The sequence below is a fragment of the Pecten maximus genome, chromosome 11, assembly GCF_902652985.1.
Source record: "Pecten maximus chromosome 11, xPecMax1.1, whole genome shotgun sequence".
Lineage (NCBI taxonomy): Eukaryota > Metazoa > Mollusca > Bivalvia > Pectinida > Pectinidae > Pecten > Pecten maximus.
Genome location: NC_047025.1, coordinates 32,267,090 through 32,291,484, shown reverse-complemented (window position 1 = coordinate 32,291,484; position 24,395 = coordinate 32,267,090). Strand labels below are relative to the sequence as shown.

Genomic DNA, 24,395 nt, shown 5'->3' with positions numbered 1-24,395 from the left:
TTAGGTAAGTAAAGTGGAGTGAATCCCACAGGTAGAATTTGAGGAGTTTGAAATAGGTGTTGTTCAGGTAAACCAATATGATTACATGGCCGCCATGACTTCCATGTAAAAGTTTTTATAAGGCCAAAAAATATTGAACTCTTTGTTGGCTCCTCTTCATTAACATTCCCACCAATTTTCAACTCTATGGTACAAGTGGAAATGGAGAAGAAGTTTAAAATTGTGCTAAGATGATGTCCATCATGGATTTAGGACCAACCTGAAAAATAACAATTCAGGTCAGGACCATCTCAGAATAATTTCAGGCAAATTAGAGCTCATTCCCACAGATGGAACTGGATAAGTTTGAAATGTGAAAAGTTTACGTATGCAGCATGGCGGGTGGTGGGGAACGAAGAACAATGACTTTAGGTCATCCTGGCCCTGCAGGTGAGATGACCTAATAAAATCCCTAAACAAATCTTCAAAATGGGGAAAATGTGTTACCTGTATGGGCATCGAATGGCAATAAATGCCTCATGAAGCATGTAGTTATCATGCAGATCAGTAGTGGTACTTACATAAAACTGTTGTGTATTGAATTCACTATATATATACATCATCATTATTTTACTTAACATAACAAACACATCCAGTCACAAGATGGAACAGTTTATTGAAATAATTCAAAATATTAAGTACATGTATAATTGTACATTTAACACATACAAACTGCAGATGACAGCGTGTTACATTCTCCATACTGCAGGGTGAGAATAAAACATATACTGTTTCTCTCAAAATATACCCTATGTCATAAGTAAGCAAATCAAATTTTATCACATACATGTACCTATGGCAAGAAAAGTTGACATTTATTCAAGGAGCAAAGTTGATGCTGTACTTCATGATATTATAATATTTATTAAGATAATGTATCTTCTTATCTTGTACATCTAATATGTAAACTTCTTGCAAAAGTAAGTTCTATCAAACAATTATGATATCTGGTCAAATAAAAGATTTTTCACAAACATGTAGGTATTTATAAGATATCTTAATAAATTATGAAATACAGGATCAATATTGCTCCTTGAACAAATGTCAGGTGTGACATGTATGGTGTGACATACATGCTAGTTATTTTTACCTTTTCCTACACCAACGACTCATTTTTCTGTCCAGTTAACATCTTCAGCTTAGCCACAATATCCATAATTTATAAATACTTTAGTTGCAGAAATGTTTACCAGGATCCCATAACATGAACAATTTGTTCCTAAATTTAAATGTGTTTATGTAAGAGATGAAGCCTCCTTTTTAACATGAATACTCTTCCCAAAGTGACACACTGTTTAAACAGTGCAGAGCCTATCCTTGTTATTCACTTCAGATTTATATAGGAATACCCAGAGGTTGGACTAGGAGGCATGGCTGTATTTGGTATAGTTTTCACCAGAAATATATCAGCATTAGACAGTTTGTTTCAGACGGAATGTTAGAATACTTTCTTCCTGTATGCATACCTTGATGCAAAAGTTACCTGGTACAGATTCTTAATCCACACTCCAAATATATGTACGTTATATATCATTTGATAAATATATACATGGACCATGGATTGGGAATTATTGTCAAGTCTCGGTGTCCTTGTGCTGTACATCTATACAGCAATCTTTCAATAAGAATACTAGACATACAATCAAAGTTATAGGAGACTGTATCAAATCTAATCTGATTATTACAAATTCAGTTGCTCAAATTAAACATTTTAAGTATTTCACAGAATGCCTTTGTAGATACTACTTAACGTAAAATAAAATAAAATATTCAGGTATTCATGTTTGACCTGGTATCTTGTGTCAGAGTTGATGTGATAGTGACAGACAAAATAACCATGATCAATATCATACATGGACCACATTTTTACATAACCAAACTGTGCTGTCCATTTTACTGCATGATGTTTACGTATGTTTGTTTGTTTTTGTTTTGTTTTTTTGTTTAACGTCCTATTAACAGTCAGGGTCATTTAAGGACGTTCCAGGTTTTGGAGGTGGAGGAAAGCCGGAGTACCCGAGAAAAACCACCGGCCTACAGTCAGTACCTGGCAACTGCCCCATGTAGGTTTTGAACTCACAACCCAGAGGTGGAGAGCTGTTGATAAAGTGTTGGGACACCTTAACCACTCGGCCACCGCGGCCCCTCCAGGATGTTTACGAGAAATCTATGTAAACTATCTATGTAAACTATGTATGTCTGTTGGTGCCCAATATCAGAAAACAGTATATAATTCAGATCACAGCACACAAAATAAGGCAACACTACTTTTTGTCTTCTGATATTATCTGATGGATTCAATTCATAAAGAAAAGAAATGCAAGATTAACATTAAACCAGATCTTTAATATCACTTCAAGCTAACATATTCAGTGGTGAGTTAAAGGTTTCTATCAACTTTATAATGGTGCTATCTCTCACATGGTGAAAGAGATCAAATCGAGTACACAGGGGCTTGACACATTCCTATGACCCAGATTTTTATTCTGGGGTCATAGGAATGTGTCATGCTCCTGTGATTGAGAACTAACAAATACGAACAGTAAATGTCCCAAAAAGTCTGATCAAGCTCCTTAAAACAAGAAAACAATTTATATATTCACAATACATTAAAAACTTATAAGCATTTTTCATGAACACAGACATTTTCATAAAGCCCCAACCAGACTTTGTCTAGCAGAAATATTACTGGTGTCTGATTTTCCTACTGACTGAAGATACAACATATAATTTGATCAAAGTTCCAGACTTACCAGTTTGAAAATTTTTCAACACAAAATGCTCTTAAAGCTTAAGAATCAATTATTCTAACACAGTTGTGTCAAATTTTAAGGATTCTGTAAATGCTGTTAATGTATCATTGTGTTAGAATACTTGTAACGCAAGGTATTAGAGAAAGGTCTTTAAATATTCTCTCTATATAAGACTTCATGCTGATAAACAAACTGTGTTGAAGTATTTTCTATTTGTGTCGTTCTGACACACACCAGTTAACATAAACTGTGTTGAAGTATTTTCTATTTGTGTCGTTCTGACACACACCAGTTAACATAAACTGTGTTGAAGTATTTTCTAGTTGTGTCGTTCTGACACACACCAGTTAACATAAACTGTGTTGAAGTATTTCCTAGTTGTGATGTTCTGACACACACCAGTTAACATAAACTGTGTTGAAGTATTTCCTAGTTGTGATGTTCTGACAAACACCAGTTAACATAAACTGTGTTGAAGTATTTCCTAGTTGTGTCGTTCTGACACACACCAGTTAACATAAACTGTGTTGAAGTATTTTCTATTTGTGTCGTTCTGACAAACACCAGTTAACATAAACTGTGTTGAAGTATTTCCTAGTTGTGTCGTTCTGACACACACCAGTTAACACAAACTGTGTTGAAGTATTTCCTAGTTGTGTCGTTCTGACACACACCAGTTAACATAAACTGTGTTGAAGTATTTTCTATTTGTGTCGTTCTGACACACACCAGTTAACATAAACTGTGTTGAAGTATTTCCTAGTTGTGTCGTTCTGACACACACCAGTTAACATAAACTGTGTTGAAGTATTTTCTATTTGTGTCGTTCTGACAAACACCAGTTAACATAAACTGTGTTGAAGTATTTCCTAGTTGTGTCGTTCTGACACACACCAGTTAACACAAACTGTGTTGAAGTATTTCCTAGTTGTGTCGTTCTGACACACACCAGTTAACATAAACTGTGTTGAAGTATTTTCTATTTGTGTCGTTCTGACACACACCAGTTAACATAAACTGTGTTGAAGTATTTCCTAGTTGTGCCGTTCTGACACACACAAGTTAACATAAACTGTGTTGAAGTATTTCCTAGTTGTGTCGTTCTGACACACACCAGTTAACATAAACTGTGTTGAAGTATTTCCTAGTTGTGTCGTTTTGACACACACCAGTTAACATAAACTGTGTTGAAGTATTTTCTAGTTGTGTCGTTCTGACAAACACCAGTTAACATAAACTGTGTTGAAGTATTTCCTAGTTGTGTCGTTCTGACACACACCAGTTAACATAAACTGTGTTGAAGTATTTCCTAGTTGTGTCGTTCTGACAAACACCAGTTAACATAAACTGTGTTGAAGTATTTCCTAGTTGTGTCGTTCTGACACACACCAGTTAACATAAACTGTATTGAAGTATTTTCTATTTGTGTCGTTTTGACAAACACCAGTTAACATAAACTGTGTTGAAGTATTTTCTATTTGTGTCGTTTTGACAAACACCAGTTAACATAAACTGTATTGAAGTATTTTCTATTTGTGTCGTTTTGACAAACACCAGTTAACATAAACTGTGTTGAAGTATTTTCTAGTTGTGTCGTTCTGACAAACACCAGTTAACATAAACTGTATTGAAGTATTTCCTAGTTGTGTCGTTCTGACACACACCAGTTAACATAAACTGTGTTGAAGTATTTCCTAGTTGTGTCGTTCTGACACACACCAGTTAACATAAACTGTGTTGAAGTATTTCCTAGTTGTGTCGTTTTGACAAACACCAGTTAACATAAACTGTGTTGAAGTATTTCCTAGTTGTGTCGTTCTGACAAACACCAGTTAACATAAACTGTGTTGAAGTATTTCCTAGTTGTGTCGTTCTGACAAACACCAGTTAACATAAACTGTGTTGAAGTATTTCCTAGTTGTGTCGTTCTGACACACACCAGTTAACATAAACTGTGTTGAAGTATTTCCTAGTTGTGATGTTCTGACAAACACCAGTTAACATAAACTGTGTTGAAGTATTTCCTAGTTGTGTCGTTCTGACACACACCAGTTAACATAAACTGTGTTGAAGTATTTCCTAGTTGTGTAGTTTTGACAAACACCAGTTAACATAAACTGTGTTGAAGTATTTTCTAGTTGTGATGTTCTGACACAGACCAGTTACCAATAAAATCATGAAGCAAGTAAATCTCTTATTAATAACTTATATATGAGAGTTTTTAATTGTTTTTGATTATCAAGAGCTATACAGGATAAACAAGTACTACCTTTTCTGTACTTTTTAAAGTCTGACAGTAAATGTCTCAGACTTTGCTAGAATAATATAATGTGTAAATGCATGTACAGATAATAACATGGACGATATAAGTTGGTTTTAATGGTAATAACAGCCTAACTTCTGGTGTAATTTCACCACCGCATAGAGGTTTGTGTCGTATATACCTCAGCTGTACATTGGTGAACTGATGACTTTACACGAGTTAAATACACACAACACAACAGGGCTGTATCCTGTACCATTCTGCGGGCTCAACAATCACAGACATCATGACAATCCTTCCAAACTGACTCTCAGTGCTGTGACCACTGGATAGTTTTCAGGTCAATTCCTTCCTGAACCATTTCCCACAATGGACTGGAAATTAAAAAAAAATGTTCAGTTGGTATTCCATATTGTACCAAAACAAAGATACAAGAATAAGAAGTATAAGAAATATTAAGCATAATAGATTTTTTGAAGTGGCCTTGACCTTTCACACATGAATCTGAAACTTAATAAGGGAAACAAATGTGTCCAATTTCCTGAATGGCAAGATTTTCTCTGAATCATACAAAGATTTTCTCTGAATCACACACTCTTCATATACAAATGAGTGTACACAGATTGATAAAAACAACAACACATCCCCCTCCATAACTCATTAAAAAGCAATATCATCACTAGAACTCAAAGAATTTGCAAAAGTAAAACTTATATGTATTAGTAGTGTTGCAAGAACCTTATACTCAGTTGTATATCTGTGTAAACACAGAGTTGAGAAAGAATGATTATGTGGCTTGACTGTCTGATTTGGAAATTCTCTCCATGGAATATTCTTGTTTTCTTTCTCTTTAATATGGTACTACAATATATATGGCAGGTTAGATTTTTCAATCAATTTGTGGAATGTGAAGCAATAAAAATTTATTCAAATATTTTAAATCATTGAACAATCTCATTTCTTTTTTGAATATTACTTCACAGTTCACAAAAGTAAAACTTCTTAATAGAATATAACAGTTAATTTGCAAACAAAACTCTGGGAGGAGGTTGACATTCATATGAAAACATTTGAGATTTAAATTCCTATCGGAGAGATATAAAAGTAAGTTGCTTGGGTATACAAACAATTACCACCTATCAGGTGTTGAACTCATCTGAACGGCCATATAAAGAATAAGGGTGCTCACCTCATCTCCCTTAGCCGTGTAACATGGTCGATACATTTGTCTGCAGTGTAATCCAATTCTTCCTCTGTTGTGAATCTCCCAATCCCGAACCTTTACAGAGAAAAATGTATAGTAATTGACTATCTTCGCCAGCCAAGGGAAACAAGATGACTTTCTCTACACAAATCTTACCGCTTAACTAGCCAACATGCATTTATACACAAAAGTATATAGTAGAACATAATATATTCTTCTTGATAATTATATTGTTGAATCATGTAAATTTTCTACAAAACTTTATATCCAATAAAAAAAGAAAATTTGACAAAGCAAAAAATTTTTTTATCTGTATATTGTATAAGTACAAAGTTAATACTGGATTTGTAACATTTAGATGTAATGTGTACTTTAAATGCCATATTCTCTTCCTTATGCAGAACGGACTTTAATTACATAATAGGGAAGACTGTTTGTTAATATGTTAACTTGACAATCTGAAAGCAATGTAAAGTTTCATTCGAAAAGGTTTGGAAATTTATTTCACTACATTTTGCAAACAATTTTCTCTGCCAAATATACAATGTACTTAATATGTAAATAATTATATATATACATGTATATATACATATAATTCTGAACTCATTCTCTTAGAAGTGATTTTTTTTTTTGGCTGGTATGTGGTGTATACTGTCACAAAAAAGAATATATACAATGTATATATATACATCATCATTGTCAACACCACAAATAGCTTGACAAGAAATTTGAAAGATTTTAAGATTGATGGATGACATATAAAAACTGAATACTTGAATAATATTATATCTCTATTACAAACATACCTTATCGATGAATGTGCAAGATCTTCATCAGCACCGATCGCTCTCAATACATAGGAGGGCTCCAGGGATGCAGAGGTACAGGCGCTGAAACAGGACAAGGGAAAATAATGAGTTTCAGCTGTTAAGAGGGATTGTGTCAAATTGAATGTTAGTATACAATGATAGCAAACTATGTACACAGGTATAATGTACACCAATATAATATACACAAGTATAAATACACCAATATAATATACACAAGTATAAGTACACCAATATAATATACACAAGTATAAGTACACCAATATAATATACACAAGTATAAGTACACCAATATAATATACACAGGTATAATGTACACCAATATAATGTATACAGGTAAAATGTACACAGGTGTAATGTACACCAATGTAATGTACACAAGTATAAGTACACCAATATAATATACACAGGTATAATGTAGACCAATATATATGTATACAGGTATAATGTACACCAATATAATGTATACAGGTGTAATGTACACCAATATAATGTATACAGGTGTAATGTACACCAATATAATGTATACATAATACAGGTAAAATGTACATCAATATGATGTACACAGATATAATGTACACCAATATAATGTACACAGGTGTAATGTACACCAATGTAATGTACACAGGTTTAATGTACACCAATATAATGTAACGAGTATAATGTACACCAATATGATGTAACGAGTATAATGTACACAGTTATAATGTACATCAATATGATGTACACAGGTATATGATGCACACACATATGATGTACACAGGTATATGATGTACACAGGTATATGATGTACACCAATATAATGTACACAGGTATATGGTGTACACCTGTATGATGTGTATATTCAATCTGAATATCATTACTTTCATCTGTATGGTTCGAACTTTTCAAGAATGTCAGAGTGCCATACATTGAACACCCTTGACACAGATCATCAGCATCACAGGGGTTAGCCTGAGTTTCCTCTGGCCTTGATGCCATGTCTGGTGAAGGGCTAGAGCACACTACTATATGAAAACGTGGAATTCTCCTACACCCTTCAGTGTCGCTAAGATTTCTGTGCAGATAAAATAAAACCGGGCGTGACATAACAGCTACCTTACATTTTTGGATAAATGAGATATTTATTTACCCCAACACACCCATTTAGTCCCAAATCAATGTTCTATGCCGTCTGTATAGACCCTCGCGTTACACTTGTCAGAAAAGATACCAGCTCAGCCATTACAGTTCAGGGAAGATAATCTTCATACCAGACATTGGAGCTGTACTATCATTGAGACATTCAGTAAGGGGAGATAATCTTCATACCAGACATTGGAGCTGTACTATCATTGAGACATTCAGTAAGGGGAGATAATCTTCATACCAGACATTGGACCTGTACTATCATTGAGGTTTTCAGTAAGGGGAGATACTCTTCATACCAGACATTGGAGCTGTACTATCATTGACATATTCAGTAAGGGGAGATAATCTTCATACCAGACATTGGACCTGTACTATCATTGAGGTTTTCAGTAAGGGGAGATACTCTTCATACCAGACATTGGACCTGTACTATCATTGACATATTCAGTAAGGGGAGATAATCTTCATACCAGACATTGGACCTGTACTATCATTGAGGTTTTCAGTAAGGGGAGATAATCTTCATACCAGACATTGGACCTGTACTATCATTGAGACTTTACTATCATTGAGACATTCAGTAAGGGAAGATAAACTTCATACCAGACATTGTAGCTGTACTATCATTGGGGTATCCAGTAAGGGGAGATAATCTTCATACCAGACATAGGAGCTGTACTATCATTGACGTATTCAGTAAGGGAAGATAATCTTCATACCAGACATTGGAGCTGTACTATCATTGAGGTATTCAGTAAGGGAAGATAAACTTCGTACCAGACATTGGAGCTGTACTATCATTGAGGTATTGAGTAAGGGAAGATAAACTTCATACCAGACATTGGAGCTGTACTATAATTGGAGCTGTACTATCATTGAGGTATTAAGTAAGGGAAGATAAACTTCGTACCAGACATTGGAGCTGTACTATCATTGAGGTATTCAGTAAGGGAAGATAAACTTCATACCAGACATTGGAGCTGTACTATCATTGAAGTATTCAGTAAGGGAAGATAAACTTCATACCAGACATTGGAGCTGTACTATCATTGAGGTATTCAGTAAGGGAAGATAAACTTCGTACCAGACATTGGAGCTGTACTATCATTGAGGTATTAAGTAAGGGAAGATAAACTTCATACCAGACATTGGAGCTGTACTATCATTGAGGTATTCAGTAAGGGAAGGTAAACTTCATACCAGACATTGGACCTGTACTATCATTGAGACATTCAGCAAGGGAAGATAATCTTCTTACCAGACATTGGACCTGTACTATCATTGGAGCTGTACTATCATTGAGGTATTGAGTAAGGGGAGATAATCTTCATACCAGACATTGGACCTGTACTATCATTGAGACTTTACTATCATTGAGACATTCAGTAAGGGAAGATAAACTTCATACCAGACATTGTAGCTGTACTATCATTGGGGTATCCAGTAAGGGGAGATAATCTTCATACCAGACATAGGAGCTGTACTATCATTGACGTATTCAGTAAGGGAAGATAATCTTCATACCAGACATTGGAGCTGTACTATCATTGAGGTATTCAGTAAGGGAAGATAAACTTCGTACCAGACATTGGAGCTGTACTATCATTGAGGTATTGAGTAAGGGAAGATAAACTTCATACCAGACATTGGAGCTGTACTATAATTGGAGCTGTACTATCATTGAGGTATTAAGTAAGGGAAGATAAACTTCGTACCAGACATTGGACCTGTACTATCATTGAGGTATTCAGTAAGGGAAGATAAACTTCGTACCAGACATTGGAGCTGTACTATCATTGACGTACTCAGTAAGGGAAAATAATCTTCATACCAGACATTGGACCTGTACTATCATTGAGATATTGAGTAAGGGAAAATAATCTTCATACCAGACATTGGAGCTGTACTATCATTGAGGTATTCAGTAAGGGAAGATAAACTTCATACCAGACATTGGAGCTGTACTATCATTGGACCTGTACTATCATTGAGACATTCAGTAGATTCCACTTACCTTCCTGAAGATAAAGCTACATCCTTAAGTGCCATCAGTAAACTCTCTCCTTCCACAAAAGCAAACGACAAATTGACACACCCTGTAAAGAGAGAAAGCAGATCTAAATAATGGATCTTGTATTGTTTATAAGTTATTATTGCCTACACCTTAAGCTCCACAAATATGTATTTTGATTGTACAATGCTTACAAATGAGGTTTGTTTAGTTACAATGTATTTGATAGGAACTTACACACTGCATGTACTTCTGTGGGATTCACACCATTGATGGTTTTTTTTAAAAATAATAGCCACACAAAACTCATTTCATATTGTTTCTCATACCTGGTATTGTTGTTCAAAGCTATTAAAACCCAACAAATCACCAAACTAAGGTCAAAGTCATTATATTAAATGTCAAAGACAAATTTTGTATCTCCTAACTGGTAAACACTCCAGAACTTTTGTCTGACAAGAACAATGTCATCCCAGATCTACCATTTAGCATTCATACACAAAAATACCTGGGTAGGAGCGTTCTGGGTCACCGTTCCTGATGACCTGGGGGAGAGCTGACTGGAGTCGGTTAATTAGTCTGTTTGACAATGCTGTGATTCTCTTGTGGTCATACTGTAAACAAATCAGATTCTCTTTTTATAGTACATCTGTACTAATTAACTCTCAGGAGTAATTTTAATGCTTAGCGCATGGTCATCACAGACAATTGTACAAATTCCAAGATATTTATTATGAAATCTCATGACAATTCATACCCACAATAAATTATGCCTAAAGTAGAGCAATATTACTGCGGTTTTTAAAAGAATATTTTTTGACTATCAATTTCGAGTATTGAGAAAGAGTTTGTGATACTTTTTTATCTTTGTCCACTGACCTCCATTTCTTGCATAGAGACGTCACAAGCAGCTCCCAGGCCCACACACAGAGGTGTAGGGACAGTGCCACTCCTCATTCCTCGCTCCTGTCCCCCTCCACTCTGGGGAGCATCCACCCTCACTCTGGGACGCCGCCTCACGTAAAGCGCACCGACACCTGGTATAAAAACAATATCTGTACTGGTCACAGGTATTTTATAACTACATTTTGTATATTATGTTGTGAATTAATTGCTATTAGAAGAATGTGCATGTAGTACATGAACAATATCATAGCAAATGCTTATTCTGGTTTACAGACATCAGAATGCAGACCATTGCCACTTTGTTTTAACAGATGATAAAAGTGCCGTACAAACATAAGATAGAGAGCTATAAAAACAAACACATTAAGGACATCTCTAATGGACATCTTTAATAGACACATCACCTTGGTTATGTTTATGTAGATGTTCAAACATGTGATTTCATTCCAACAGGTATTTCTATTATGTCAGGGACACAACAAGATAATTCAAAGTTCAGATATGCAATGTTCTACCGTAATATAATTGTCTCCATTTGAATATTACTGTATGCACCACTTTACATTAGGTTCTCTTTCTTTGCAAGTGAAATCCAGATTAAAGTTTCTGCAAGTTATATTTATCAATAAAAGAATGTGTGATTCATTCCGATTTGTTTATTCACTAATTAATGTTGGTTTATAATTATGTGTACCAGGAAGCTCACTTTCCACATCACAATACCACTTAATGCTCTATTTCCCTGTCAACATGTACAAGAGTTTAGCTGACTCTGTATAATCAGTGTCTAAACAATCAAACAGATTGAAGTTAACACAAACCTTTAGGTCCATACATCTTGTGTCCACTAATGGACATCAGATCTATCTTCATGTCGTTCACATTGACAGGTACTTTACCAACGGCCTGGGCAGCATCAGTGTGGAGGAAAATCTTATTGGCCCGACATATCTCACCTGTGTCAGGCACAGAAAATTATAAAAAGACAACAGTAAAATAATGGTAACTTTACAGTAATAATGGGACAATTCTTACCTACAGATCTACTATCTAGTCCTTACCAATCAAGATCTTACATAGAACTACACTTTACTGAAAGATTTATAGATCATATCCACACAGGATCATATACTTACTTAAAGAATCTGATCTATGAATTTTGTCTTTACCTAGCTAGTTCTAACCCAATGAGCTTTGGCTATATCTATGACTTTCCGAGAAAATCCAGTTCATTTCAAGGGCTTGTCTATACTAGAAAGGACAAATTGTCCTTACTCAGTATATCATAAATCCATACTCAGGTATAGTCAATAGCATATGGAATCTACCGTGCGTTCATTTATTGGGTTCATACCAATTGTACCAGTACGAACCTGCTGTACACGTAACGGAATGCGGCAAACCAGCAGAAATGAACTAGTACTCATAGAAGAACTGTGATGCCTCATTCTTCATATTAATGTACATTTTGGCAAGTCTTTTTCAAAGGGAAAACTAATCTGCACATGATACTTCTGGGTGTATCCATAGCTTGAGACTACTGACACATACCTAGAGTACATGTCATTTTGTTTGTTTTTTTAAATCTGTTGTTTGTTTGTTTATTCATTCATTTATTTATTTATTATTTTTCTTTTTTTTCCCTTTTTGCAATCTTCCTATTCTGCAGAAATATAAACTTCTGTCAACATGTGAAAGCAGTCATTAAATACAAAATGAAAAATCACAAAATCACAAATTGTCCTGATACAAAAACCACAGAGGGCTTTTGTCCCAAGAAATTTAAAATGCTTTAGTGTTTATGAGGAAAGAGCTTTTGTTAGACATGTACAATATTTTTGTAACACCTATATAACAACAGGGATAGGCTCCACATCAGTTGTAGACATACTGTGGGTATTTGTTTCTACACTTGATACACACATACATACCAATCTCCTGTATTGGTTGTTTGACTCCGATTTCATTATTGACCATCATAATTGACACAAGACTTGTATCAGGACGGATAGAATCCTTCAGTTTCTGTTAAAATCAAAACAAAACAATGAGACACCACCAAGAACTTTAGAGCTCTATCAACATGACAATAGTAACAAGAGGCCAATGGCCTCATAGCATGATGATCCAGTCAATTAATCTTCAATGAATGGTATAGACTCGTTTCTTGATTGATCAATTTGTCAACAAAAAATTTTGTTTTCATTGTTGAGATTCGAGTAATTGATCACTGAAATTACTAAGGTCACTGTAAAGTTTACAACAGCATATATATATACAGTGAATGAAACTGCTGCCTTAGTTCAAAAACACTCACATACCTAGGGATGCCATTTTTAAATGACAGCCTTTTTTGGAAAAGATTTCCCTATAGCAATTCTAAGTAAGACATTGACCTGATTTTGCAAACTTCAAGTTCAGCATCCCACATGTCAAACACAGGATCCAACATATATATTGTGCTGTCAATTAGCACGTAGGCCTGGCTGTCGCCTGAAGACATGTGCGGTCAAGTGTAAAAACAGGTAAATCATGGCGCCTGTTCTACAAATACGGGGTATAATTACTATGATTGGGAAGGAACAGCGATAATTATCAGTTGGGGGAATGGAGGATATTCAATGAATAGCGGTTTAAGAAATAGAAGGCTAGATTACTAAGTATATATCAGGAACCGAAAGGGACCAAGAGCTGAGTTTGACGAATACCGGGTATTAGGGCAATGCGGGTTCCAGTTAGAGAGGTTTTACTGTATATAGTTTAATGACGTATGATGATAGACAAAAAGCAATAAGAATAGATCACTTTGTCTCAAGTGACCTAACAAGTGCAATCAATGATTGCGAAAGCTCAACGGCGGCAGCAATCACACTATGCATTCAGTTTTTATGTATGTATAAGCATGTCATTTTGAAATTGTACGTCACATAATATCGCTCCTAGACCTCTAATGGATGTATAAACCAAATAAGAAGGGTGTGGACTTACAAGCTTTCCAAAACTTACCCCAAAAATCTTTAAAGAGGGTTTTTGTGCAAAAAAAATGAAGTCCACTAATTAAAATGCCAAAACAAATCACAATTTTGTTCTGCATGATTTTGATATAAAATCACACCTAGATCTCTAATGAATGTATAAATTAAATTAGAAGGGTGTGAGGTGTATACTTTTGGACTTAGAAGCTTTCCAAAAACTGATCCCAAAAACTTTAAAGTAGGGTGGGACGCCGACGTGACAGCATTAGCTCTCAGTTACTCGTAACCGGTGAGCTAAAAATGAGGGTATTATTGTTTTAAGTCAATACAGTATTTTATGTATTAATGTACCTGTAAATCAATGAGTCCATTTGGCATCACAGGTAGGTAGGTGACGTCAAAGCCTTCTGCCTCTAAAGCTCTGCAGGAATCTAGTACACATTTGTGTTCCTGAAAATCATAAAATGCACTTCTGATTTAAGATATCATCTTGGCTTAATCAAGGTTTTTTGTCCACTTCTGTCCCTACTGTGATGTCATGTGATTTGATGACCATGCTATAATTTCATGCGACTTACTGTCTGTGTTGTAATGTTATGTGACTTACTGTCTGTGTTGTAATGTCATGTGATTTACTGTCTGTGTTGTAATGTCATGTGACTTAGTGTTTTTGTTGTAATGTCATGTGACTTACTCTCTGTGATGTAATGTCATGTGACTTACTGTCTATGTTGTACTGTCATGTGACTTACTCTCTGTGATTGTAATGTCATGTGGCTTACTGACTGTTGTAATGTCATGTGACTTACTGTCTGTGATGTAATGTCATGTGACTTACTGTCTGTGTTGTAATGTCATGTGACTTACTGTCTGTGTTGTAATGTCATGTGACTTACTATCTGTGTTGTAATGTCATGTGGCTTATTGTTTGGTGTTGTAATGTCACATGGCTTATTGTTTGGTGATGTAATGTCATGTGACTTATTGTTTGGTGTTGTAATGTCATATGACTTATTGTTTGATGTAATGTCATGTGACTTATTGTTTGGCGATATAATGTCATGTGACTTATTGTTTGGTGATGTAATGTCATGTGGCTTATTGGTTGGCGATGTAATGTCATATGACTTATTGTTTGATGTAATGTCATATGACTTATTGTTTGATGTAATGTCATGTGACTTATTGTTTGGCGATGTAATGTCATATGACTTATTGTTTGATGTAATGTCATGTGACTTATTGTTTGGCGATGTAATGTCAGTTGACTTATTGTTTGGTGATGTAATGTCATGTGGCTTATTGGTTGGCGATGTAATGTCAGTTGACTTATTGTTTGGTGATGTAATGTCATGTGGCTTATTGGTTGGTGTTGTAATGTCACATGGCTTATTGTTTGGTGATGTAATGTCATGTGACTTATTGTTTGGTGTTGTAATGTCATATGACTTATTGTTTGATGTAATGTCATGTGACTTATTGTTTGGCGATGTAATGTCATGTGACTTATTGTTTGGTGTTGTAATGTCATATGACTTATTGTTTGTTGTAATGTCATGTGACTTAGTGTTTGTGTTGTAATGTCATGTGACTTACTCTCTGTGATGTAATGTCATGTGACTTACTGTCTATGTTATACTGTCATGTGACTTACTCTCTGTGATTGTAATGTCATGTGGCTTACTGACTGTTGTAATGTCATGTGACTTACTGTCTGTGATGTAATGTCATGTGACTTACTGTCTGTGTTGTAATGTCATGTGACTTACTGTCTGTGTTGTAATGTCATGTGACTTACTATCTGTGTTGTAATGTCATGTGGCTTATTGTTTGGTGTTGTAATGTCACATGGCTTATTGTTTGGTGATGTAATGTCATGTGACTTATTGTTTGGTGTTGTAATGTCATATGACTTATTGTTTGATGTAATGTCATGTGACTTATTGTTTGGCGATATAATGTCATGTGACTTATTGTTTGGTGATGTAATGTCATGTGGCTTATTGGTTGGCGATGTAATGTCATATGACTTATTGTTTGATGTAATGTCATATGACTTATTGTTTGATGTAATGTCATGTGACTTATTGTTTGGCGATGTAATGTCATATGACTTATTGTTTGATGTAATGTCATGTGACTTATTGTTTGGCGATGTAATGTCAGTTGACTTATTGTTTGGTGATGTAATGTCATGTGGCTTATTGGTTGGCGATGTAATGTCAGTTGACTTATTGTTTGGTGATGTAATGTCATGTGGCTTATTGGTTGGTGTTGTAATGTCACATGGCTTATTGTTTGGTGATGTAATGTCATGTGACTTATTGTTTGGTGTTGTAATGTCATATGACTTATTGTTTGATGTAATGTCATGTGACTTATTGTTTGGCGATGTAATGTCATGTGACTTATTGTTTGGTGTTGTAATGTCATATGACTTATTGTTTGATGTAATGTCATGTGACTTATTGTTTGGCGATGTAATGTCATGAGACTTATTGTTTGGTGATGTTATGTCATGTGACTTATTGTTTGGCGATGTAATGTCATGTGATTTATTGTTTGGCGATGTAATGTCATATGACTTATTGTTTGGCGATGTAATGCCACGTGGCTTATTGTTTGGTGATGTAATGTCATGTGACTTATTGGTTGGTGTTGTATGTCATATGACTTATTGGTTGGTGTTGTAATGTTGTGTGTTTGTCGGTGTTGTAATGTTGTGCAACTTACTGTCTGTGTTGTAATGACATGCTTTTTCTTGCTCTTGTAGAACCTGCCCACACCTTTGACTGCGATATTGTTAGACTCGGTAGCTCCACTGGTGAATACAACCTCCCTGGGATCTGCACCAATTAGTGTTGCGATTTGCTGCGTATTATAAATAATGTTATTATCAATCAACAGTAATGATCCAAGATGTTATAAGAAACTCCCACTGTCTATGATTATATAACTACCACAGTAATTTAACTCTCTTGAACCTCCACTTGATCTTGATAATGTTGCCATGAATTATATCTTCATTTCAAAAGAAAAGTAAGGAAGACAAACTCAAAATATGTATGGTGACACTTTATATTCAAATTATGAGTAGTAATACATTTCTTCCCATGTGCAATTAATTTTTTTTAAAGTTTGATAATTTTAATCCTACTTGTCTTGCTTTTTCAACAGCAGCCTCACTTTCCCAGCCATATGCATGGGTCCTTGAATGTGGGTTTCCATAGTAACTGACAAAGTATGGTAGCATGGCATCTAAAACACGAGGATCCTGTGAGAAAAACAAAGATTTAGATACTCGTTAATGCCAAAACAAAATCTTGTTTTGTTTTCAAAAAGACATTGAATGTGATCACAGCAACTTTAACATCCCTTTTCAATATTTTACATTACTGGATAGTGGGAAGGTGATTTGGTACTGAGTTGCACATAGAGACAGATCAGTTGGGTTACTTGTTTTGCAAGCATTGTTTTAGTTTACTTAAACAAAATGCTAAAGGCTTTTTCTGCAGGATAGCAAATTTAAACCAGAACTGCAAGCTACAGGCAAGCTAAATATTCTACAATCCCACATATCTGGTAAATACAAGGGAAATAGATCTAACAGAAATTGTGCAATAAGTTGAAGTAAATCTCAGGTAGTGTGGGGGAACATTTGATCAGCCAGGCATGTGACTTTATAGATCATGAGGCAATTTCTCCTCATTCTCCTACATTGGACATGTATATTTTTTGTAAATTACATGTACATACATTCTGTACAGCTTAATTAATCTATGCTAATAAAATGTTTTAATAATTGAAATATTCAAATACATAGAAATCCAATAGTGGATTAATGTAAGTGGTTGCCTTATTTAGTTAGCTGCAAAACTTATTCTTTCTCTGATTTAATTTCACACCAGTCACATTATTTTCAATGATTTTTTTCTGTATTTCCAGTGATCATTTAATGTAGTTAAAAATGAGGCAATGTCAAGAATCTTACAAATGTCAGGAATGTCATGATAACAACCAACTTGTATTTACCAAGGGTGTTGTTGCTTGTGTATCCAAGTAAAGGGGTCTCATTTCTTTTGCGGGCATGTCCTTCCTTATTTCAGAGAAATCTTCTCTTTTAACTGAAACTGAATCAAATCGCAAACACATGTATGAGTTTTACAGGCAGTGGGCATTACTAGTGGTCTAGTGAAAATACACAAAGAAAATGAGTTATTATCAGTACAATGTCCGGCTAATATGGATCTGTTGTGAATTGCTAGCGTGCTTATTATGAATACCAGTAGGTTCACCCCTGATACAAAGTTAGACCATGAACTACCTTTCTATATATGCTATGTACTCATTACTATACACTACCTCGTGATTTATGTAAACAAGAGGCCCAATGGACCTGCATCACTCATCTGGTGTTCACTTTTTTTGCTGATTCTTTGCCCCTCACATAATCAAAAGAACTTGATTCTAGGCCTTTCAGCTAATCAGAAGAAATCCTTTATATATTTTATGTTGAAAATGTTAACATTATGACATCTTGTGACCTTAAATTGGTTGAAGTTCATGAACAATATTTAAACCAATTTGAAACCGATGACATTTAATGTAAAGTCAATGTACATTGTAATTTCTTTTTGCATATTTTGCTGGCTTCATCGATCCCAGGAACTAACTAGCCAAATATCATATGATTGTAGGCCTATGAGCTTGTGAGAAGAAGTTGTTTTAATGTTTTGACAAATATGACCTTGTTCTCTTGAATGTATTCCAAAGCGCATCTCTTTTCCAAACTTTGTGGAGCATCATCTCAGGAGCCTATATATATACATATATACGGGGTACTACCAGCAAAATATATATTTCTAGACCTTTTGGTTTAAGAGAAGAAGTCAGTTGAATGTTTTAAGAAATGGACACCAAGCTTAAACTAAACAAGAGGCCCAATGGGCCTGCATCACTCACCTGGCTCTACAGCAACTTTGAAGTTGATTGAGGTCATTTCTACAGATACTATGCTGATTACCTCATTATTCAAATATCATAGTAAGCTAGGTTTATTCATGTTAATAAATTTTCTAGTCCTTCATTCCAGCATTCTATTGGCCTAATCTCGATTTCACCCCTATGACCTTGAATGTAGGACAAGGTCATTTATTTGAACAAAATTGCATTGGTAGCACTTCACCCCAGCATGCTAAAAGCCTAATATCAAGTCCCTGGGCCTCTTGGTTATTGAGAAGAAGTCAATTGAAGATTATAGCCTATTTGACCCATGTGACCTTGAATGAAGGTCTAGGTCATTTATTTGAACAGACTTTGTAGCCCTTCACCCCAGCATGCTACAGGCCCAATGTCAAGTCCCTGGGCCTCTTGGTTATTGAGAAGAAGTTGTTTGAAGATTATAGCCTATTTGACCCATCTGACCTTGAATGAAGGTCAAGGTCATTTATTTGAACAAACTTTGTAGCCCTTCACCCCAGCATGCTACAGACCCAATGTCAAGTCCCTGGGCCTCTTGGTTATTGAGAAGAAGTCATTTGAAGATTATAGCCTATTTGACCCATCTGACCTTGAATGAAGGTCAAGGTAATTTATTTGAACAAACTTTGTAGCCCTTCACCCCAGCATGCTACAGGCCCAATATCAAGTCCCTGGGCCTCTTGGTTATTGAGAAGAAGTTGTTTGAAGATTATAGCCTATTTGACCCATGTGACCTTGAATGAGGGTCAAGGTCATTTATTTGAACAAACTTTGTAGCCCTTCACCCCAGCATGCTACAGGCCCAATATCAAGTCCCTGGGCCTCTTGGTTATTGAGAAGAAGTTGTTTGAAGATTATAGCCTATTTGACCCATCTGACCTTGAATGAAGGTCGAGGTCATTTCTTTGAACAAACTTTGTAGCCCTTCTCCCCAGGATGCCACAGGCCCAATATGAAGTCCCTGGGCCTCTTGGTTATTGAGAAGAAGTTGTTTGAATGAAAAAGTTGACGCCGGACGGCCGGCCAGACGGACGACAGACGCCGCACCATGGCATAAGCTCACTTGCCCTTTGGGCAGGTGAGCTAAACAAGAGATCCCAGAGGGATCTTGGCGCCCACCATTGAATGATCTTTATAGGTTCTATGTCAGATTGATCTTCTCTCTATTTTTCCCTTCCTTTTACTAATCTGTGCAAATTGAGATATCCCTCCAGTACTTTTCAAACAAGGGAATCCTAGCTATATAAGAAATTTGAGATTTAACGATAATGGCTGTTTGTTTGCCAGGTTGTTTTCAGGACAGACTGGTCCAAAAATGCAATACAAGGGACCAAGGGGAACCTACATATGAAATTTGAGAAAGATCCCTTCAGTACTTTGAGAAATAGAGATAACAAACTTAAATTGTCAAAATCCAAGATGGCGGTCTGTCTGCCATATTGTTTTCCAATTGATCTCAAAATGCAATAAGCATAATGAGGCACCAAGGGGAACCTCCATATGAAATTTGAGAAAGATCCCTTCAGTACTTTCTCAGAAATAGCGATAACAAACTTCAGTTGTCAAAATCCAATGGCTGCCTGTCGGCCATGTTGTTTTCAGATTGGTCTCAAAACGCAATATGCATAACTAGGCACCAAGGGAAACTTACATATGAAATTTGAGAAAGATCCCTTAAATACTTTCTCAGAAATAGTGATAACAAACTTCAATTGTCAAATCCAAGATGGCTGCCTGTCGGCCATGTTGTTTTCCGATTGGTCTCAAAACGCAATATGCATAAAGAGGCACCAAGGGGAACCTACATATGAAATTTGAGAAAGATCCCTTCAGTACTTTCTGAGAAATAGCGATAACAAACTTCAATTGTCAAAATCCAAGATGGCTGCCTGTCGGCCATGTTATTTTCAGATTGGTCTCAAAATGCAATATGCATAACCAGGCACCGAGGGGAACCTACATATGAAATTTGAGAAAGATCCCTTCAGTACTTTCTGAGAAATAGCGATAACAAACTTCAATTGTCAAAATCCAAGATGGCTGCCTGTCGGCCATGTTATTTTCAGATTGGTCTCAAAATGCAATATGCATAACCAGGCACCGAGGGGAACCTACATATGAAATTTGAGAAAGATCCCTTCAGTACTTTCTGAGAAATAGCGATAACAAACTTCAATTGTCAAAATCCAAAATGGCTGCCTGTCGGCCATTTTTTTCCCTGATTGGTCTCAAAACGCAATATGCATAACTAGGCACCAAGGGGCCCCTTCATATGAAATTTGAGAAAGATTCCTTCAGTACTTTCTCAGAAATAGCGATAACAAACTTCAATTGTCAAAATCCAAAATGGCTGCCTGTCGGCCATGTTATTTTCAGATTGGTCTCAAAATGCAATATGCATAACTAGGCACCAAGGGGAACCTTCATATGAAATTTGAGAAAGATCCCTTCAGTACTTTCTCAGAAATAGCGATAACAAACTTCAATTGTCAAAATCCAAGATGGCTGCCTGTCGGCCATGTTGTTATCCAATTGGTCTCAAAATGCAATATGCATAACTAGGCACCAAGGGGAACCTTCATATGAAATTTGAGAAAGATCCCTTCAGTACTTTCTGAGAAATAGCGATAACAAACTTAAATTGTCAAAATCCAAGATGGCTGCCTGTCGGCTATGTTGTTTTCCGATTGGTCTCAAAACGCAATATGCATAACTAGGCACCAAGGGGAACCTACATATGAAATTTGAGAAAGATCCCTTCAGTACTTTCTGAGAAATAGCGATAACAAACTTCAATTGTCAAAATCCAAGATGGCTGCCTGTCGGCCATGTTGTTTTCCGATTGGTCTCAAAACGCAATATGCATAACTAGGCACCAAGGGGAACCTTCATATGAAATTTGAGAAAGATCCCTTCAGTACTTTCTGAGAAATAGCGATAACAAGAATTGTTTACGGACGGAGGGACGGACGGAGGGACGGACGGACGGACGACGGACGCAGGGCGATTTGAATAGCCCACCATCTGATGATGGTGGGCTAAAAACAAATAATTATTTTAAAAAACGTTTTCAGACATTTCATAGAGGAACTGAATTATCTCCTGATTTTTTTTTGATTTTGTTCTGAAATATTTCTAAATGTATTTATCACATTATCTCGAGCTCCCTTCCTTTCTCAAATAATAATTACACAGTAATTTATTAATTATTTTTGTTTTACTACTAGTTCTATTGTGACATAAAACAAACTTCTTAAAAGTGTTTTTTCTTTTTTTTTCTGACCCAATTCAAATTTAAATCCGGATTTTTGTGTCAGTTTATGACTTTATATTAGTATCGATCACGACCAATTAAAGATGGCAGCAGTACAAACACTGGTACTGACAGCTACGATTAAGAAAGGCATTATTGGCTTTCATGCGAGTAAATCTTGTTGACAGATATGACCAGTGTTTGTTCTTGAAGTGATGTATCGTAGTTGAAATCACAAAATTTACTGACCGTGTCAAATGAAGCCATGCACATACTGTTGTAATGTATACACCGGTCAGCAGGCACGAATGGTGACTGACTCTCCTCTCTCACCAAGCCCCAAGGCAAGGGCAGCTACACAGGTGGTGGGGTGTTGTGTTTACATAATCAATCATGGGTCAAAGTGTCTGATTACCGGGGTTTTATGAGGGATGACTGCTCAAATTCGGGATAAATTTAACCCCGATTCTGGAACTGTACCAAATCGTGATTTAGGGGAAATTTTAATGATTTTCTGGGGACTTCCCGAGTAATCCAGGATGGTTGACACCTATGTATGTTGGAACAGCATAACATATATAAGCTGATGCATATTTTACAACATACTTCATACATATAGATGGCCAGAGAGATTGTAGGTAGGGAATGCTCAATCACTCTCTCTCTCTCTCTGGCTATCTATATACACTGTATAACTTGTATATTCAACTTAAATGATAAGGAATGTTATGTTTTGTATTGTCATAATTATGTAAATCTATTTGTGGAACATGATGTCTATGATATATTTATATTTAGCATTAACATGAAATATGCATCTCTCAAGCCTTCCACTGTCTGTAAAATTTGTACTGCATGTAGTCATGTACATATTTGTTCAATTAATGGAATCCTACTTATTTGTGTCGATTGTAAAATCTTACATAACAAGCTTTTGTTACGTAACTCTGGTAAACACCAGCCGAAATTACCGCTCAGCTAGAGAAGTCTTCTCTTTTAGCTCAATCAGTTGAGAGTAAGACTAGTGTAAGCCAGAGGTCCCAGATTCGATCCTTAGCAGAGGCTAATTAATCCTGCACTCTGTTACATTGGCGCCCACATAGGGACTTAGGAATGATAATCGTCACTGCTCCCAAAGGCATTGCTGTTACCCCTGGAAAACTTCAGGACAAGTTCTTTCCTAGAGGGGGAGTATGTAATCCTGGTAAATACTTGTCGCAATATACCGCTCGGCTAGAGAGATCTTCTCCTTAGCTCTGCTCTGTCAGTTGAACGTATGACTAGTAACTTAGTAAGCCAGAGGTCCTGGATTTGATCACTAGCGAAGGCAGTGATTTAAATTCATTTAATCCTGCTCTCTGTTATATAGTTATGTTAAGCCTATAGATATCCACGTTAAATAAGATTTACTTGAACTTGTGAATATATATACATGATATAATGCTTACCGAATTCGAAGTATCGCCCAAAATTGCATCGAAAATTTCAAGTCGTACAAATCTTCTGAGTTATATTAATTGTTAATCATGGCAATGCAAATTATTGAAATATTATGAAACCAAAATGGAAATATATATCTGTTAAGTAACCGACTTCCTATCAATAAATTTGGGAAAATGAAGTATAATTTTGTATTTTGATTTCACAAAAAAAGAAGTGTCATAGTGATGGTGTACATAAATCAACTAAATCAACACGGAACTAAATTGCATCATCCCCTGACCTTCCTATAACATATTACACTCCGATCCCGAATTATGCAATTAGTAAAACCACGCATGTTATATTTACCTGCCGTCTGAGCAGCATTGTCTGAAGCGTGTGTTCGGAGACATCTTGCAGCAACCAGCTTATCTGAACTTGTTGTTAGACTTCTGGATGCATGTCGAAATAGAATTCTGATTGTGTACATTTTAAATGATTATCAAACCCTTTTGCGTCGAAATGTGTATCTCATTTTCTCTTCAACGGAAACCTCACATGGAACAAAATAATCGAACCAAAGCACTGATCATATTTCCGGATTTTACGCTAACATCTTTTTATTTTTAAC

At 35.8% G+C, this 24,395-nt stretch overlaps 1 protein-coding gene across 1 annotated transcript; it reads right to left on the bottom strand.

Annotated features, from left to right (window-relative positions):
* Nucleotides 1-635: 635 nt before the first annotated feature.
* On the bottom strand, nucleotides 636-24,330 carry LOC117337190 (cysteine desulfurase, mitochondrial-like). The gene is made up of 13 exons (XM_033898040.1): nucleotides 24,134-24,330; nucleotides 18,142-18,239; nucleotides 17,267-17,383; nucleotides 16,843-16,980; nucleotides 14,461-14,559; nucleotides 13,066-13,159; nucleotides 11,956-12,090; nucleotides 11,108-11,265; nucleotides 10,737-10,842; nucleotides 10,232-10,313; nucleotides 7,066-7,149; nucleotides 6,245-6,334; nucleotides 636-5,429 (listed from the first exon to the last, which is right to left on the bottom strand). The coding sequence occupies exons 1-13, from the start codon at nucleotides 24,252-24,254 to the stop codon at nucleotides 5,366-5,368; spliced, it is 1,386 nt and encodes a 461-aa protein (XP_033753931.1). The 5' UTR covers nucleotides 24,255-24,330; the 3' UTR covers nucleotides 636-5,365.
* Between the last annotated feature and the right edge of the window lie 65 nt (nucleotides 24,331-24,395).

Bases quoted from the DNA above. Each gene is read 5' to 3' on its own strand.
- LOC117337190 (XM_033898040.1), bottom strand. From the start codon at position 24,254: ATGTACACAATCAGAATTCTATTTCGACATGCATCCAGAAGTCTAACA. The intron at 6,335-7,065 runs GTATGTTTGTAA...TTCTCTGTAAAG, and splicing joins CTTGCACATTCATCGATAAG to GTTCGGGATTGGGAGATTCA. The intron at 5,430-6,244 runs GTGAGCACCCTT...TTTAATTTCCAG, and splicing joins ACACGGCTAAGGGAGATGAG to TCCATTGTGGGAAATGGTTC.